The sequence below is a fragment of the Heterodontus francisci genome, chromosome 18 (assembly GCF_036365525.1).
Source record: "Heterodontus francisci isolate sHetFra1 chromosome 18, sHetFra1.hap1, whole genome shotgun sequence".
NCBI classification, from domain to species: domain Eukaryota; kingdom Metazoa; phylum Chordata; class Chondrichthyes; order Heterodontiformes; family Heterodontidae; genus Heterodontus; species Heterodontus francisci.
The window spans coordinates 88,915,859-88,936,811 of record NC_090388.1 but is presented as its reverse complement, the minus strand read 5'-3'; the positions used below and the strand labels follow the sequence as shown (position 1 = coordinate 88,936,811).

The 20,953-nt window shown below is 48.2% G+C and overlaps 1 protein-coding gene across 6 annotated transcripts in view; it reads left to right on the top strand.

The window, feature by feature from the left end:
• Positions 1-20,953, top strand: part of LOC137379762 (ubl carboxyl-terminal hydrolase 18-like) — a 287,737-nt gene that overhangs the window by 39,447 nt on the left and 227,337 nt on the right. For all 6 annotated transcript variants that reach the window (XM_068051108.1, XM_068051106.1, XM_068051105.1 and 3 more), the window contains exon 3: positions 18,980-19,172. In XM_068051108.1, the coding sequence (XP_067907209.1) occupies positions 18,980-19,172 (193 nt within the window). The remainder of the gene's footprint in view (positions 1-18,979; positions 19,173-20,953) is intronic.

Genomic DNA, 20,953 nt, shown 5'->3' with positions numbered 1-20,953 from the left:
ACTACCCCATTCCCCACATTGCACTGAATCAATCCCAAACTCATCCCACTACCCCATTCCCCACATTGTACTGAATCAATCCCAAACTCATCCCACTACCCTATTCCCGACATTGCACTGAATCAATCCCAAACTCATCCCACTACCCTATTCCCGACATTGCACTGAATCAATCCCACACTCATCCCACTACCCCATTCCCCACATTGTACTGAATCAATCCCAAACTCATCCCACTACCCCATTCCCCACATTGTACTGAATCAATCCCAAACTCATCCCACTACCCCATTCCCCACATTGTACTGAATCAATCCCAAACTCATCCCACTACCCTATTCCCGACATTGTACTGAATCAATCCCAAACTCATCCCACTACCCCATTCCCCACATTGTACTGAATCAATCCCAAACTCATCCCACTACCCCATTCCCCACATTGCACTGAATCAATCCCAAACTCATCCCACTACCCCATTCCCCACATTGTACTGAATCAATCCCAAACTCATCCCACTACCCCATTCCCCACATTGTACTGAATCAATCCCAAACTCATCCCACTACCCTATTCCCGACATTGTACTGAATCAATCCCAAACTCATCCCACTACCCCATTCCCCACATTGTACTGAATCAATCCCAAACTCATCCCACTACCCCATTCCCCACATTGCACTGAATCAATCCCAAACTCATCCCACTACCCCATTCCCCACATTGCACTGAATCAATCCCAAACTCATCCCACTACCCCATTCCCCACATTGTACTGAATCAATCCCAAACTCATCCCACTACCCCATTCCCCACATTGCACTGAATCAATCCCAAACTCATCCCACTACCCCATTCCCCACATTGCACTGAATCAATCCCAAACTCATCCCACTACCCCATTCCCGACATTGTACTGAATCAATCCCAAACTCATCCCACTACCCCATTCCCCACATTGTACTGAATCAATCCCAAACTCATCCCACTACCCCATTCCCCACATTGCACTGAATCAATCCCAAACTCATCCCACTACCCTATTCCCGACATTGCACTGAATCAATCCCAAACTCATCCCACTACCCCATTCCCCACATTGCACTGAATCAATCCCAAACTCATCCCACTACCCCATTCCCGACATTGTACTGAATCAATCCCAAACTCATCCCACTACCCCATTCCCCACATTGTACTGAATCAATCCCAAACTCATCCCACTACCCCATTCCCCACATTGCACTGAATCAATCCCAAACTCATCCCACTACCCCATTCCCCACATTGCACTGAATCAATCCCAAACTCATCCCACTACCCCATTCCCCACATTGTACTGAATCAATCCCAAACTCATCCCACTACCCCATTCCCCACATTGTACTGAATCAATCCCAAACTCATCCCACTACCCTATTCCCGACATTGCACTGAATCAATCCCACACTCATCCCACTACCCCATTCCCCACATTGTACTGAATCAATCCCAAACTCATCCCACTACCCCATTCCCCACATTGTACTGAATCAATCCCAAACTCATCCCACTACCCCATTCCCCACATTGTACTGAATCAATCCCAAACTCATCCCACTACCCTATTCCCGACATTGCACTGAATCAATCCCACACTCATCCCACTACCCCATTCCCGACATTGCACTGAATCAATCCCAAACTCATCCCACTACCCTATTCCCGACATTGCACTGAATCAATCCCACACTCATCCCACTACCCCATTCCCGACATTGTACTGAATCAATCCCAAACTCATCCCACTACCCCATTCCCCACATTGTACTGAATCAATCCCAAACTCATCCCACTACCCTATTCCCGACATTGTACTGAATCAATCCCAAACTCATCCCACTACCCCATTCCCCACATTGTACTGAATCAATCCCAAACTCATCCCACTACCCTATTCCCGACATTGTACTGAATCAATCCCAAACTCATCCCACTACCCTATTCCCGACATTGTACTGAATCAATCCCAAACTCATCCCACTACCCCATTCCCCACATTGTACTGAATCAATCCCAAACTCATCCCACTACCCCATTCCCCACATTGTACTGAATCAATCCCAAACTCATCCCACTACCCCATTCCCCACATTGTACTGAATCAATCCCAAACTCATCCCACTACCCCATTCCCGACATTGTACTGAATCAATCCCAAACTCATCCCACTACCCTATTCCCGACATTGTACTGAATCAATCCCAAACTCATCCCACTACCCCATTCCCCACATTGTACTGAATCAATCCCAAACTCATCCCACTACCCTATTCCCGACATTGTACTGAATCAATCCCAAACTCATCCCACTACCCTATTCCCGACATTGCACTGAATCAATCCCAAACTCATCCCACTACCCCATTCCCCACATTGTACTGAATCAATCCCAAACTCATCCCACTACCCCATTCCCGACATTGCACTGAATCAATCCCAAACTCATCCCACTACCCCATTCCCCACATTGTACTGAATCAATCCCAAACTCATCCCACTACCCCATTCCCCACATTGTACTGAATCAATACCAAACTCATCCCACTACCCCATTCCCCACATTGTACTGAATCAATCCCAAACTCATCCCACTACCCCATTCCCCACATTGTACTGAATCAATCCCAAACTCATCCCACTACCCCATTCCCCACATTGTACTGAATCAATACCAAACTCATCCCACTACCCCATTCCCCACATTGTACTGAATCAATCCCAAACTCATCCCACTACCCCATTCCCCACATTGTACTGAATCAATCCCAAACTCATCCCACTACCCCATTCCCCACATTGCACTGAATCAATCCCAAACTCATCCCACTACCCCATTCCCCACATTGTACTGAATCAATCCCAAACTCATCCCACTACCCCATTCCCCACATTGCACTGAATCAATCCCAAACTCATCCCACTACCCCATTCCCCACATTGTACTGAATCAATACCAAACTCATCCCACTACCCCATTCCCCACATTGTACTGAATCAATCCCAAACTCATCCCACTACCCTATTCCCGACATTGTACTGAATCAATCCCAAACTCATCCCACTACCCTATTCCCGACATTGCACTGAATCAATCCCAAACTCATCCCACTACCCCATTCCCCACATTGTACTGAATCAATACCAAACTCATCCCACTACCCCATTCCCCACATTGTACTGAATCAATCCCAAACTCATCCCACTACCCTATTCCCGACATTGTACTGAATCAATCCCAAACTCATCCCACTACCCTATTCCCGACATTGCACTGAATCAATCCCAAACTCATCCCACTACCCTATTCCCGACATTGTACTGAATCAATCCCAAACTCATCCCACTACCCCATTCCCCACATTGTACTGAATCAATACCAAACTCATCCCACTACCCCATTCCCGACATTGTACTGAATCAATCCCAAACTCATCCCACTACCCCATTCCCCACATTGTACTGAATCAATCCCAAACTCATCCCACTACCCCATTCCCCACATTGTACTGAATCAATCCCAAACTCATCCCACTACCCCATTCCCGACATTGTACTGAATCAATCCCAAACTCATCCCACTACCCTATTCCCGACATTGTACTGAATCAATCCCAAACTCATCCCACTACCCCATTCCCCACATTGTACTGAATCAATCCCACACTCATCCCACTACCCCATTCCCGACATTGCACTGAATCAATCCCAAACTGATCCCACTACCCCATTCCCCACATTGTACTGAATCAATCCCAAACTGATCCCACTACCCCATTCCCCACATTGTACTGAATCAATCCCAAACTGATCCCACTACCCCATTCCCCACATTGTACTGAATCAATCCCAAACTGATCCCACTACCCCATTCCCCACATTGTACTGAATCAATCCCAAACTGATCCCACTACCCCATTCCCCACATTGTACTGAATCAATCCCAAACTGATCCCACTACACCATTCCCCACATTGTACTGAATCAATCCCAAACTCATCCCACTACCCCATTCCCCACATTGTACTGAATCAATCCCAAACTGATCCCACTACCCCATTCCCAACATTGCACTGAATCAATCCCACATTCATCCCACTACCCTATTCCCGACATTGCACTGAATCAATCCCAAACTGATCCCACTACCCCATTCCCCACGTTGTACTGAATCAATCCCAAACTCATCCCACTACCCCATTCCCCACATTGTACTGAATCAATCCCAAACTGATCCCACTACCCTATTCCCGACATTGTACTGAATCAATCCCAAACTCATCCCACTACCGCATTCCCAACATTGCGCTGAATCAATCCCAAACTCATCCCACGGCCCCATTCCCGAAATTGCACTGAATCAATCCCAAACTCATCCGACTACCCCATTCCCAACATTGCACTGAATCAATCCCAAACACATCCCACTACCCCATTCCCCACATTGTACTGAATCAATCCCAAACTGATCCCACTACCCTATTCCCGACATTGCACTGAATCAATCCCACATTCATCCCACTACCCCATTCCCGACATTGCACTGAATCAATCCCAAACTGATCCCACTACCCCATTCCCGACATTGTACTGAATCAATCCCAAACTCATCCCACTACCCCATTCCCCACATTGTATTGAATCAATCCCAAACTCATCCCACTACCCCATTCCCGACATTGCACTGAATCAATCCCAAACTGATCCCACTACCCCATTCCCCACATTGTACTGAATCAATCCCAAACTCATCCCACTACCCCATTCCCCACATTGTACTGAATCAATCCCAAACTGATCCCACTACCCCATTCCCCACATTGTACTGAATCAATCCCAAACTCATCCCACTACCCCATTCCCCACATTGTACTGAATCAATCCCAAACTGATCCCACTACCCCATTCCCCACATTGTACTGAATGAATCCCAAACTGATGCCACTACCCCATTCCCCACATTGTACTGAATCAATCCCAAACTCATCCCACTACCCCATTCCCCACATTGTACTGAATCAATCCCAAACTCATCCCACTACCCCATTCCCCACATTGTACTGAATCAATCCCAAACTGATTCCACTACCCCATTCCCCACATTGTACTGAATCAATCCCAAACTCATCCCACTACCCCATTCCCCACATTGTACTGAATGAATCCCAAACTGATGCCACTACCCCATTCCCCACATTGTACTGAATCAATCCCAAACTCATCCCACTACCCCATTCCCCACATTGTACTGAATCAATCCCAAACTCATCCCACTACCCCATTCCCCACATTGTACTGAATCAATCCCAAACTGATCCCACTACCCCATTCCCCACATTGTACTGAATCAATCCCAAACTCATCCCACTACCCCATTCCCCACATTGTACTGAATCAATCCCAAACTGATTCCACTACCCCATTCCCCACATTGTACTGAATCAATCCCACATTCATCCCACTACCCTATTCCCCACATTGTACTGAATCAATCCCAAACTCATGCCACTACCGCATTCCCAACATTGCACTGAATCAATCCCAAACTCATCCCACTACCCCATTCCCAACATTGCACTGAATCAATCCCACATTCATCCCACTACCCTATTCCCGACATTGCACTGAATCAATCCCACACTCATCCCACTACCCCATTCCCCACATTGCACTGAATCAATCCCAAACTGATCCCACTTCCCTATTCCCGACATTGCACTGAATCAATCCCAAACTCATCCCACTACCCAATTCCCGACATTGCACTGAATCAATCCCAAACTCATCCCACTACCCCATTCCCCACATTGTACTGAATCAATCCCAAACTCATCCCACTACCCCATTCCCCACATTGTACTGAATCAATCCCAAACTCATCCCACTACCCAATTCCCGACATTGCACTGAATCAATCCCAAACTCATCCCACTACCCCATTCCCCACATTGTACTGAATCAATCCCAAACTCATCCCACTACCGCATTCCCAACATTGTACTGAATCAATCCCAAACTCATCCCACTACCCCATTCCCCACATTGTACTGAATCAATCCCAAACTCATCCCACTACCCAATTCCCGACATTGCACTGAATCAATCCCAAACTCATCCCACTACCCCATTCCCCACATTGTACTGAATCAATCCCAAACTCATCCCACTACCCCATTCCCCACATTGTACTGAATCAATCCCAAACTCATCCCACTACCGCATTCCCAACATTGTACTGAATCAATCCCAAACTCATCCCACTACCCAATTCCCGACATTGCACTGAATCAATCCCAAACTCATCCCACTACCCCATTCCCCACATTGTACTGAATCAATCCCAAACTCATCCCACTACCCCATTCCCCACATTGTACTGAATCAATCCCAAACTCATCCCACTACCCAATTCCCGACATTGCACTGAATCAATCCCAAACTCATCCCACTACCCCATTCCCCACATTGTACTGAATCAATCCCAAACTCATCCCACTACCCCATTCCCCACATTGTACTGAATCAATCCCAAACTCATCCCACTACCCAATTCCCGACATTGCACTGAATCAATCCCAAACTCATCCCACTACCCAATTCCCGACATTGCACTGAATCAATCCCAAACTCATCCCACTACCCAATTCCCGACATTGTACTGAATCAATCCCAAACTCATCCCACTACCCCATTCCCCACATTGTACTGAATCAATCCCAAACTCATCCCACTACCCCATTCCCCACATTGTACTGAATCAATCCCAAACTCATCCCACTACCGCATTCCCAACATTGTACTGAATCAATCCCAAACTCATCCCACTACCCCATTCCCCACATTGTACTGAATCAATCCCAAACTCATCCCACTACCCCATTTCCAACATTGCACTGAATCAATCCCAAACTCATCCCACTACCCCATTCCCGACATTGCACTGAATCAATCCCAAACTCATCCCACTACCCCATTCCCCACATTGTACTGAATCAATCCCAAACTCATCCCACTACCCCATTCCCCACATTGTACTGAATCAATCCCAAACTCATCCCACTACCCCATTTCCAACATTGCACTGAATCAATCCCACACTCATCCCACTACCCCATTCCCCACATTGTACTGAATCAATCCCAAACTCATCCCACTACCCCATTCCCCACATTGTACTGAATCAATCCCAAACTCATCCCACTACCCCATTTCCAACATTGCACTGAATCAATCCCAAACTCATCCCACTACCCCATTCCCCACATTGTACTGAATCAATCCCAAACTCATCCCACTACCCCATTCCCCACATTGTACTGAATCAATCCCACATTCATCCCACTACCCCATTCCCCACATTGTACTGAATCAATCCCACACTCATCCCACTACCCCATTCCCCACATTGTACTGAATCAATCCCACACTCATCCCACTACCCCATTCCCCACATTGTACTGAATCAATCCCAAACTCATCCCACTACCCCATTCCCCACATTGTACTGAATCAATCCCAAACTCATCCCACTACCCCATTTCCAACATTGCACTGAATCAATCCCACATTCATCCCACTACCCTATTCCCGACATTGTACTGAATCAATCCCAAACTCATCCCACTACCCCATTCCCCACATTGCACTGAATCAATCCCAAACTCATCCCACTACCCCATTCCCGACATTGCACTGAATCAATCCCAAACTCATCCCACTACCCCATTCCCCACATTGTACTGAATCAATCCCAAACTCATCCCACTACCCCATTCCCCACATTGTACTGAATCAATCCCAAACTCATCCCACTACCCCATTTCCAACATTGCACTGAATCAATCCCACATTCATCCCACTACCCCATTCCCCACATTGTACTGAATCAATCCCACATTCATCCCACTACCCTATTCCCGACATTGCACTGAATCAATCCCAAACTCATCCCACTACCCTATTCCCCACATTGTACTGAATCAATCCCAAACTCATCCCACTACCCCATTCCCCACATTGTACTGAATCAATCCCAAACTCATCCCACTACCCCATTTCCAACATTGCACTGAATCAATCCCACATTCATCCCACTACCCCATTCCCCACATTGTACTGAATCAATCCCACATTCATCCCACTACCCTATTCCCGACATTGCACTGAATCAATCCCACATTCATCCCACTACCCTATTCCCGACATTGTACTGAATCAATCCCAAACTCATCCCACTACCCCATTCCCCACATTGTACTGAATCAATCCCAAACTCATCCCACTACCCCATTCCCCACATTGTACTGAATCAATCCCAAACTCATCCCACTACCGCATTCCCAACATTGTACTGAATCAATCCCAAACTCATCCCACTACCCCATTCCCCACATTGTACTGAATCAATCCCAAACTCATCCCACTACCCCATTTCCAACATTGCACTGAATCAATCCCACATTCATCCCACTACCCTATTCCCGACATTGTACTGAATCAATCCCAAACTCATCCCACTACCCCATTCCCAACATTGCACTGAATCAATCCCAAACTCATCCCACTACCCTATTCCCGACATTGCACTGAATCAATCCCAAACTGATCCCACTACCCCATTCCCCACATTGTACTGAATCAATCCCAAACTCATCCCACTACCCCATTCCCCACATTGTACTGAATCAATCCCAAACTCATCCCACTACCCCATTCCCCACATTGTACTGAATCAATCCCAAACTGATCCCACTACCCCATTCCCCACATTGTACTGAATCAATCCCAAACTCATCCCACTACCCCATTCCCCACATTGTACTGAATCAATCCCAAACTCATCCCACTACCCCATTCCCCACATTGTACTGAATCAATCCCAAACTCATCCCACTACCCCATTCCCCACATTGTACTGAATCAATCCCAAACTCATCCCACTACCCCATTCCCCACATTGTACTGAATCAATCCCAAACTCATCCCACTACCCCATTCCCCACATTGTACTGAATCAATCCCAAACTCATCCCACTACCCCATTCCCCACATTGTACTGAATCAATCCCAAACTCATCCCACTACCCTATTCCCGACATTGCACTGAATCAATCCCAAACTCATCCCACTACCCCATTCCCGACATTGCACTGAATCAATCCCAAACTCATCCCACTACCCCATTCCCCACATTGTACTGAATCAATCCCAAACTCATCCCACTACCCCATTCCCCACATTGTACTGAATCAATCCCAAACTGATCCCACTACCCCATTCCCCACATTGCACTGAATCAATCCCAAACTCATCCCACTACCCCATTCCCCACATTGTACTGAATCAATCCCAAACTCATCCCACTACCCCATTCCCGACATTGCACTGAATCAATCCCAAACTCATCCCACTACCCCATTCCCCACATTGTACTGAATCAATCCCAAACTCATCCCACTACCCCATTCCCCACATTGTACTGAATCAATCCCAAACTCATCCCACTACCCCATTCCCCACATTGTACTGAATCAATCCCAAACTGATCCCACTACCCCATTCCCAACATTGTACTGAATCAATCCCAAACTCATCCCACTACCCCATTCCCGACATTGTACTGAATCAATCCCAAACTCATCCCACTACCCTATTCCCGACATTGCACTGAATCAATCCCACACTCATCCCACTACCCCATTCCCGACATTGTACTGAATCAATCCCAAACTCATCCCACTACCCCATTCCCCACATTGTACTGAATCAATCCCAAACTGATCCCACTACCCCATTCCCCACATTGTACTGAATCAATCCCAAACTCATCCCACTACCCCATTCCCAACATTGTACTGAATCAATCCCAAACTGATCCCACTACCCCATTCCCGACATTGTACTGAATCAATCCCAAACTCATCCCACTACCCCATTCCCCACATTGTACTGAATCAATCCCAAACTGATCCCACTACCCCATTCCCCACATTGCACTGAATCAATTCCACATTCATCCCACTACCCTATTCCCGACATTGCACTGAATCAATCCCAAACTCATCCCACTTCCCCATTCCCCACATTCTGCTGAATCAATCCCACACTCATCCCACGGCCCCATTCCCGAAATTGCACTGAATCAATCCCAAAATCATCCGACTACCCCATTCCCAACATTGCACTGAATCAATCCCAAACACATCCCACTACCCCATTCCCCACATTGTACTGAATCAATCCCAAACTGATCCCACTACCCTATTCCCGACATTGCACTGAATCAATCCCACATTCATCCCACTACCCCATTCCCGACATTGCACTGAATCAATCCCACATTCATCCCACTACCCCATTCCGGACATTGCACTGAATCAATCCCAAACTGATCCCAGTACCCCATTCCCGACATTGTACTGAATCAATCCCAAACTCATCCCACTACCCCATTCCCCACATTGTACTGAATCAATCCCAAACTCATCCCACTACCCCATTCCCGACATTGCACTGAATCAATCCCAAACTGATCCCACTACCCCATTCCCCACATTGCACTGAATCAATCCCACATTCATCCCACTACCCCATTCCCCACATTGCACTGAATCAATCCCACATTCATCCCACTACCCCATTCCCCACATTGTACTGAATCAATCCCAAACTCATCCCACTACCCCATTCCCGACATTGCACTGAATCAATCCAAAACTCATCCCACTACCCCATTCCCAACATTGCACTGAATCAATCCCACATTCATCCCACTACCCTATTCCCGACATTGCACTGAATCAATCCCACATTCATCCCACTACCCCATTCCCAACATTGCACTGAATCAATCCCACATTCATCCCACTACCCTATTCCCGACATTGCACTGAATCAATCCCACATTCATCCCACTACCCCATTCCCCACATTGCACTGAATCAATCCCACATTCATCCCACTACCCTATTCCCGACATTGCACTGAATCAATCCCACATTCATCCCACTACCCCATTCCCAACATTGCACTGAATCAATCCCACACTCATCCCACTACCCTATTCCCCACATTGCACTGAATCAATCCCACACTCATCACACTACCCTATTCCCCACATTGCACTGAATCAATCCCACATTCATCCCACTAGCCTATTCCCCACATTGCACTGAATCAATCCCACATTCATCCCACTACCCCATTCCCAACATTGCACTGAATCAATCCCACACTCATCCCACTACCCCATTCCCAACATTGCACTGAATCAATCCCACATTCATCCCACTACCCCATTCCCAATATTGCACTGAATCAATCCCACATTCATCCCACTACCCCATTCCCAACATTGCACTGAATCAATCCCACATTCATCCCACTACCCTATTCCCGACATTGCACTGAATCAATCCCACATTCATCCCACTACCCCATTCCCAACATTGCACTGAATCAATCCCACATTCATCCCACTACCCTATTCCCGACATTGCACTGAATCAATCCCACATTCATCCCACTACCCCATTCCCCACATTGCACTGAATCAATCCCACATTCATCCCACTACCCCATTCCCAACATTGCACTGAATCAATCCCACACTCATCCCACTACCCTATTCCCCACATTGCACTGAATCAATCCCACACTCATCCCACTACCCTATTCCCCACATTGCACTGAATCAATCCCACATTCATCCCACTAGCCTATTCCCCACATTGCACTGAATCAATCCCACATTCATCCCACTACCCCATTCCCAACATTGCACTGAATCAATCCCACACTCATCCCACTACCCCATTCCCAACATTGCACTGAATCAATCCCACTTTCATCCCACTACCCCATTCCCAATATTGCACTGAATCAATCCCACATTCATCCCACTACCCCATTCCCAACATTGCACTGAATCAATCCCACATTCATCCCACTGCCCCATTCCCAATATTGCACTGAATCAATCCCACATTCATCCCACTACCCCATTCCCAACATTGCACTGAATCAATCCCACATTCATCCCACTACCCCATTCCCAACATTGCACTGAATCAATCCCACACTCATCCCACTACCCCATTCCCAACATTGCACTGAATCAATCCCAAACTCATCCCACTACCCCATTCCCGACATTGCACTGAATCAATCCCACATTCATCCCACTACCCTATTCCCGACATTGCACTGAATCAATCCCAAACTCATCCCACTACCCTATTCCCGACATTGCACTGAATCAATCCCAAACTGATCCCACTACCCCATTCCGACATTGCACTGAATCAATCCCACACTCATCCCACTACCCCATTCCCAACACTGCACTGAATCAATCCCAAACTGATCCCACTACCCTATTCCTGACATTGCACTGAATCAATCCCAAACTCATCCCACTACCCCATTCCCCACATTGTCCTGAATCAATCCCAAACTGATCCCACTACCCCATTCCCGACATTGCACTGAATCAATCCCACACTCATCCCACTACCCCATTCCCAACACTGCACTGAATCAATCCCAAACTGATCCCACTACCCTATTCCCGACATTGCACTGAATCAATCCCAAACTCATCCCACTACCCTATTCCCGACATTGCACTGAATCAATCCCACACTCATCCCACTACCCCAGACAGACGGATGGAGGGCGAGTGGATGGAGGGCGAGGGAGCGGAGGGATGGAGCGAGCGGAGGGACGGGAAGAGAGAGCGCATAGTGGGGAGGTGACGGGGAGAGGGAGAGAGAGGGAGGGAGGCACAAAGAGAGAGAAAGGGAGTGGGGAACAGAGAGAGAGGGGTGCACAGAGAGAGGGGACGCACAGTGTGTGCAGGGTCTGTGTCGCTGAACACGGTGTGTGCAGGGTCTGTGTCGCTTTGCACGGTGTGTGCAGGGTCAGTGTCGCTGTGCAGGGTATATCCAGGGTCAGTGTCACTGTTGTTACGACTGAAAGCTCCAGTCAAAGCCCCCAATCAAAATATACGATTGTAATTGTGGTGGGAGAGACGCACTGATAATTCAATCCTGTCGCTCTGCAGATTGCCTAACATATCATTTAAAACCTTCCAAAATATAGACCCAGCCAAATTGTATCGTCTAAGAACCCCCGAATGAGGCTAACCAAACCAGGTGTCTTTAAATCAACAGATTAACTCTTTAATTAAAAGAACTAAATTCTTAGACACTGTGAACCTTTAAAAATAGAGTCCTCGCAAATTTGCAGTTCAATGTTGTTCGAAGTCCTCACAGAATGTTGTTCTAGGTCCCCGCAGAGTTTTGTTTGAAGTCCAGCGAATTTCAACAATTAACGACTTGCAAACACTTTCAGCAGAATCAGTCTGACTTTCGAGTTTTTTGAGAGATAAAAGATTGATACATTCTAACTTCCCTTTATTGAATATAAATTACCAGAGATCTCTGCATTGGTGCAGGCTCGATGGGCCGAAGGGCCGCTTCTGCACTGTATTATTCTGTGATTCTGTCTTGGCTTGACTTTTTAGAATTTCGAGAGGTAATAATTAAACAGACAAAAATCCTGTTTCCTTCAGTTTAAATGGTTGAAAACTCTCTTTCAGTGCTGACACCACAGCTGCCTGTGTCTTCTGTCTGTGTGTTCAAACTGTCTTACTAACTGCCAGTTCAAAACTGAATTCTAACAAATATATCGCATCAGGCTCACTCCCAGTGGCTGTTTCCATGGTATTGAAAATGCACCCTTTGAATCGCAGTCTCCAAATGACTGTTTCTAAGGCAATGAAAATGCACCTTCCTATAAGGGCGGCACAGTGGCGCAGTGGTTAGCACCGCAGCCTCTCCAGCGACCCGGGTTCAATTCCGGGTACTGCCTGTGTGGAGTTTGCAAGTTCTCCCTGTGTCTGCGTGGATTTCCTCCGGGTGCTCCGGTTTCCTCCCACATGCCAAAGACTTGCAGGTTGATAGGTTAATTGGCCATTATAAATTGCCCCTAGTATAGGTAGGTGGTAGGGAAATATAGGGACAGGTGGGGATGTGGTAGAAATATGGAATTAGTGTAGGATTAGTATCAGGTGGCAGGACTATATCTCCAACACAGAAGTCCTTGAAGCGGCCAACACCCCCAGCTTATACACACTACTGAGTCAGCGGCGCTTGAGATGGCTTGGCCATGTGAGCCGCATGGAAGATGGCAGGATCCCCAAAGACACATTGTACAGCGAGCTCGCCACTGGTATCAGACCCACCGGCCGTCCATGTCTCCGTTATAAAGACGTCTGCAAACGTGACATGAAATCGTGTGACATTGATCACAAGTCGTGGGAGTCAGTTGCCAGCATTCGCCAGAGCTGGCGGGCAGCCATAAAGACAGGGCTAAATTGTGGCGAGTCGAAGAGACTTAGTAGTTGGCAGGAAAAAAGACAGAGGCGCAAGGGGAGAGCCAACTGTGCAACAGCCCCAACAAACAAATTTCTCTGCAGCACCTGTGGAAGAGCCTGTCACTCCAGAATTGGCCTTTATAGCCACTCCAGGTGCTGCTTCACAAACCACTGACCACCTCCAGGCGCGTATCCATTGTCTCTCGAGATAAGGAGGCCCAAAAGAAAGAAAGAAAAAAAAGTATAAAATGGGTGGTTGATGGTCGGCACAGACTCGGTGGGCCGAAGGGCCTGCTTCAGTGCTGTATCTCTAAAACTATAAAACTAAAAACGCCAGAGGCCTGCCGGCTCTTAAAGCAATACTGATCCCTTGCAAACCTCATATTCTGGAAAAACTACAGGACTGTGACACTGTGCAGGGTCAGTGTCGCTGTACACGGTGTGTGCAGGGTCAGTGTTGCTGTACACGGTGAGTGAAGCCCAATCCCTGCTGCCTACAAGACCCCCCCTGATGTCATCCCAGCGAAACAAACCCTGCATGAGTAACCAGGAGGGGTTTCTGAGCCCAACGAACGTGAAACAGCTTGCACACACTACGGGTATGCAGGAACATACCGAAGGACTGGGACGAGCAAGGACAAATGGTATGGGAAGCAAAAACTAACTTAAAAAATGGGTATCAAGATTGCTTCAATTAATGTGCGTAGCATTAAATCTACTACGCGATGTGTTTCGACCTTGGACAACCTTGCCAAGGTCAATGCCGAACTACTGTTTCTGCAGGAGTGTGTAATACCACACCTCAGCACCTACAGGCAGTGGTCGCAATGGTGGTCTCATGGGCCATCAATCTGGTCAGGGGGTAATGATTGCCGTTGCTCCAGCCTGGGTATTCTGCTGCGGGGAGGTAACTTCACCATCTCCGAGGTTAAGGAGGTGGTGGGCAGTCGCCTCTTCATAGCAGATGTAATGTACAACAGTGATCCGCTCCGGTTGATCAATGTGTACGCCCCGGTACAATGCAGCTCCCACTGCTGCTGGCGATGTCCAGGCCGGTCATTCTAGGCGGTGACTTCAACTGCATCATTGATGCAGCTGGACGATCCGGCAGGGAAGGTAGAAAACTGGACGCTACGTCCAGATTCCTAATGGAAACAGGAAAATAAGCCAAACTGCACGACGTCTTCAGTAAACCTGCAGACGGAGCGCAGCGCAGATACACATGGTCAAGATCGGACGGGTTTGCCCGTTCCAGGATTGACTTCCTGTTTGTGTCCCGTGCAGTCACGGTCAGATCCACCGACGTCAAGCCGGTGTTCTCCTCCGACCACTGCCTCTTACTGGCCGATTGTCACTTACAGGATGACCAGCGGGTTGGCAGAGGGACGTGGAAGCTCAATGCTACACTGCTGACCCCAGAGAACGTTGAGGAACTCAAAAGGGATTACAAAGTTTGGAGAACCATGAAATCCCTCTTTGAGTCTCCAGTTCACTGGTGGAAAGCGATTAAGGAGAACATCAAGAGGTTCTTTATATTTAAAGGTGTTCAGAGGGCGAGGAAGAGACAGAGGGAAATGTCCCGACTCCAGAGAAGTATGCAAAATCTGCTCCGGCTGCAGTTGATGGGGGTCGAGGTCAAGGAGGTGCAGAGCCAGCAGGTCTCGCTCTTTGCCACGGAGGACTCCAAGATCATCTTTCGGTCCAGAGTCCGCTCCATCGAGCAGGATGAGACGTGCTCGCGTTACTTCTTCCAAAAGGTACAGAGAGAGAGCTCTGTGATCAGCAGCCTGAAGGAAGAGGATGACTCGGTAACGTCTTCGCAGTCCAACATACTAAGGATCAGCAAATCCTTTTATGCTGGGCTGTATGACGTGAAGCCCAAGGACAGCAGAGCCTCCCAGTCCTTCCTGTCATCTTTCACAGAGGTCTTAGATGACAGCAGGAGGGAGAGACTGGACAAGCCGCTAATTCTGGACGAGCTGACAAAGGCCGTCAAGTCCTTAGAGACGAGTAAAACTCCCGGAAGCGACGGCTTACCGGTCGAGTTGTACTCGGCCCTGTGGGACTGGGTAGGCCCGGACCTGCTGGAAGTATACGAGAGTATGCTCCTGGCCAGCAGCATGTCAGAATCCATGAGGAAAGGCATCATCACCCTCATTTACAAGCAGAAGGGGGAGAGGGCAGAAATCAGAAATTGGCGACCATCTCACTGCTTAATGTTGACTACAAGATTCTGTCCAAAGTCATAGCCGGTCGAGTCAAATCTGCTCTGGAGTTGGTGATTCACCCCGATCAGACCTGCACTGTACCCGGCAGGAAGATCTCTGATAGTCTCGCGCTACTCAGGGATACGATCGCCTACGTGCGGGACAGGAGGGTGGACACCTGCCTCATCAGCCTGGACCAGGAGAAGGCTTTTGACAGGATATCACACACCTACATGATGGACGTGCTTTCCAAAATGGGGTTTGGGGAGGGAATCTGCAATTGGATCCAACTGCTCCACACAAACATCAGTAGCACAGTCTCAATCAACGGGTGGGAATCGGAAAGTTTCCCGATCCAATCTGGAGTCAGACAGGGCTGTCCTCTCTCCGCGTTCTTGTTTGTTTGCTGTATTGAACCCTTTGCTGAGTCTATTAGGAAGGATGCGAGCATAAGAGGGGTGACAATCCCAGGCAGCGGAGGCACTCAGGTTAAAACCTCCCTGTACATGGATGACGTCGCCGTCTTCTGCTCGGATCCGCTGTCCGTGCGCAGACTGATGAGCATCTGCGACCAGTTCGAACTGGCCTCGGGAGCCAAAGTTAACCACGGCAAGAGCGAGGCCATGTTCTTTGGGAACTGGGCTGACCGATCCTTTGTCCCCTTCACTGTCAGGTCAGACTACCTGAAGGTGCTGGGGATATGGTTCGGAAGGGCCGGGATGCACCAAAACCTGGAGGGAGCGAGTATCCAGGGTACAACACAAGCTGAGCATGTGGAAGCAGCGATCTCTCTCCATTGTGGGTAAGAACCTGGTCATCAGGTGCGAGGCGCTCACGTTGTTGCTCTACGTGGCGCAGGTCTGGCCCATACCCCACTCCTGCGCTGTGGCGGTCACCCGAGCCATTTTCCGCTTCATCTGGGGATCTGAAATGGACCTGGTCCAGAGGGACATGATGTTCAAATCTCCGGATAAGGGTGGGAAAAATGTACCCAACGTGGCCCTCATCCTGATGGCCACCTTCGTGTGCGGCTGCATCAAGCTGTGTGTAGACCTCCAGTACGCAAACTCCAAGTGTCACTACGTGCTGAGGTTCTATCTATCCCCGGTGTTGCGAAGGATGGGCCTGGTTACATTGCCGCAGAACGCTCCATGCAGTTGGACTGTGCCGTACCACCTATCCTTCATGGAAAATTTTGTGCAGAAAAACACCTTTGACCACCAATCCATCAGGCGGTGGTCTGCATGGAATGTCCTCAAGGCCCTATGGGAAAAGGAGATGGTGGATCCTGTCGGATGGTTCCCCGAGCAGACCGCCAAAGTCGTTTGGCAGAATGCCTCATCACTAGAACTCTCAAACAGGCACCAAGATGCAGCTTGGCTGGTGGTGAGATGAGCCCTCCCCGTCGGTTCCTTCTTGCACACCCGGAGTCTCGCCCCCCCCCCTCCACACACAGGTGGCTGCGGTGGGGAAGAGACTGTTGCCCACCTCCTTCTGGAATGTGTCTTTGCAAAGCAGGTGTGGAAAGAGATGCAGTGGTTTTTGTCGAGGTTCATCCCAAGCAGCTCTGTAACACAGGAGTCTGTGCTCTACGGGCTGTTCCCAGGGACGCACACCGAGATAAACATCAACTGCTGCTGGAGGACTATCAATTCGGTGAAAGACGCCCTTTGGTCTGCCCGAAACTTGCTGGTCTTCCAGCGCAAAGAGTTGTCCACCACCGAATGTTGCAGACTGGCACATTCCTAGGTCCAGGACTACGTGCTGAGGGACGCACTAAAGCTTGGGGCAGCCGCAGCAAAGGCTCAATGGGGAAAGACCACAGTGTAAGGTTCCCCCACCAAGCTGAACTGAGGGGCTGGATCCATGGGAAACCCCTTGAACTGTAACCATAAAATATTTGTTTGCTGTAAAATGTACATGGCATGTAAAATGAAATGGAAGGGTTGTGAGGCAAATCACTCCTGTATTGAAGGAAACTGATCTCCTTTGCACTCTTTGTATTGTTTGACTTAGTGCTTTTTTGGAACTGTTTTGTAATGTATTTTTTACATATTTTTATGAATAAAGTATATTTTGGGGAAAAAATGTGTGCAGGGTCATAGTCGCTGTGCAGGGTGTGTGCAGGGTTCAGAGTCATGGTACACGTGTGCAGGGTCGGTGTCGCTGTACAAGGTGTCTGCAGGGTCATTGTCACTGTGCAGGGTCATAGTTGCTGTGCAGGGTGTGTGCAGGGTTGGTGCCGCTGTGTACGGCGTGTGCAGGCTCGGTGTCACTCTACACGGCGTGTGCGCGGTCAGTGTCACTGTGCAGGGTTGATATCACTGCTTTTGCTTTCTGTGTTGTTTCTTGGAAGGAGTGTTTGGGGGCCGGGAAGAATATTCGGTCAACTGCTGAGGGAATGAATGAGGTGACGGTCAGGTCAATGGATAATTCCAAGACAGATGGAAACACTGCTGGTTACCTTGCTGCTGAACAACTGGGTGGAGAGGCAAGACAGACACTGCCTCAGTCTCCATGGTCCTACACTTGTGGCAGGTTCAAGAATGGTAAGTCACTGCCTGTTACAGACTATCAGCTGTGCTCCCATTTCAGTTTCTTGTCTTGACTTCCAAAGTCACTGACTCCGGGATCCATCCCCTCTCTCTCTCTCCCCTGACTCCGGGATCCATCCCCCCTCTCTATCTCTCTCTCAACTCGGGAATCTGTCCCCTCCCCCTCTCTTCTCCTGTAACCAGCAGCCGCCCACTCTCTCTCTCTCTCTCTTTCTCTCTCTCTCTCTTTCTCTCCTGACTCTGGATCTGAGCCCTCACTACTTCTCTCTCTCTCCTGGGATCGGCCCCCCCACCCCCCCATTATTTGTCTAATAGAGAACATAGGAAATAGCAGGAGTAGGCCATTCGACCCCTCAAGCCTGCTCCAACAATCAACTAGATCTGATGACGGGTCACTGATCTGAAAGGTTAACTCTGCTTCTCTCTCCACAGATGCTGTCAGACCTGCTGAGTATTTCCAGCATTTCTTGTTTTTATTACTGGATCATGATTGATCTTCTACCTCAATGGCATTTTCCTGCATTACATAGAAACATAGAAAATAGGAGCAGGAGTAGGCCCTTCGGCCCTGCTCCGCCATTCATTATGATCATGGCTGATCATCCAACTCAGTAACCTGTTCCCGCTTTCACCCCATATCCTTTGATCCCTTTAAACCCAAGAGCTATATCTAACTCCTTCTTGAAAACATACAATGTTTTGGCCTCAACTGCTTTCTGTCATAGCGAATCCCATAACCCTTGATATCTTTAATATCTAGAAATCTATTGATCTCTGTCTTGAACATAGTAAATGATTGAGCTTGCACAACCCTCTGGGGTAGAGAATTCCAAAGATTCACCACCCACTGAGTGAAGAAATTCCTCTTCATCTCAGTCCTAAATGGCCTACCTCTTATACTGAGACTGTGTCCTCTGGTTCTAGACCTCCCCAGCCAGGGGAAACATCCTTCCTGTATCAACCATGTTGAGCCCTGGAAGAATTTTGTATACTGCAATGAGATCACCTCTCATTCTTCTAATCTACATACAAACATACGAATTAGGAGCAGGAGTAGGCCACTCAGCCCTTCCAGCCTGTCCCACCATTCAATAAGTTCATGACTGAACTGATTACTCCACACTTCCACCTACCCCTGATAACCTTTCACCCCCTTGCTTATCAAGAATCTATCTACCTCTGCCTTAAGAATATTTAAAGACTCTGCTTCCACCACCTTTTGAGGAAGAGAATTCCAAAGACTCACGACCCTCTGAGAGAAAAGATTTCTCCTCATCTCTGTCTTAAATGGGCGACCCCTTAATTTTAAACAGTGATCCCTAGTTCTAGATTCTCCCACAAGGGGAAACATCCTTTCCACATCCACCCTGTCAAGACCCCTCAGGATCTTATATGTTTCAATCAAGTCACCTCTTACTCTTCTAAATTCCAGCAGATACAAGCCTAGCCTGTCCAACGTTTCCTCATAAGACAGCCCACCCATTCCAGGTATTAGAGTTATAGAGTCATAGAGAGATACAGCGCTGAAACATGCCCTTCGGTCCACCGAGTCTGTGCGACCAACAACCACCCATTTATAGGTCTGTGCGACCAACAACCACCCATTTATAGGTGGTTATAATTAATCCCATATTCCCTACCACATCCCCACCATTCTTCCACCACCTACCTACACTAGAGGCAATTTACAATGGCCAATTTACCTATCAACCTGCAAGTCTTTGGCTGCGGGAGGAAACCGGAGCACCCGGTGGAAATCCACGCAGTCACAGGGA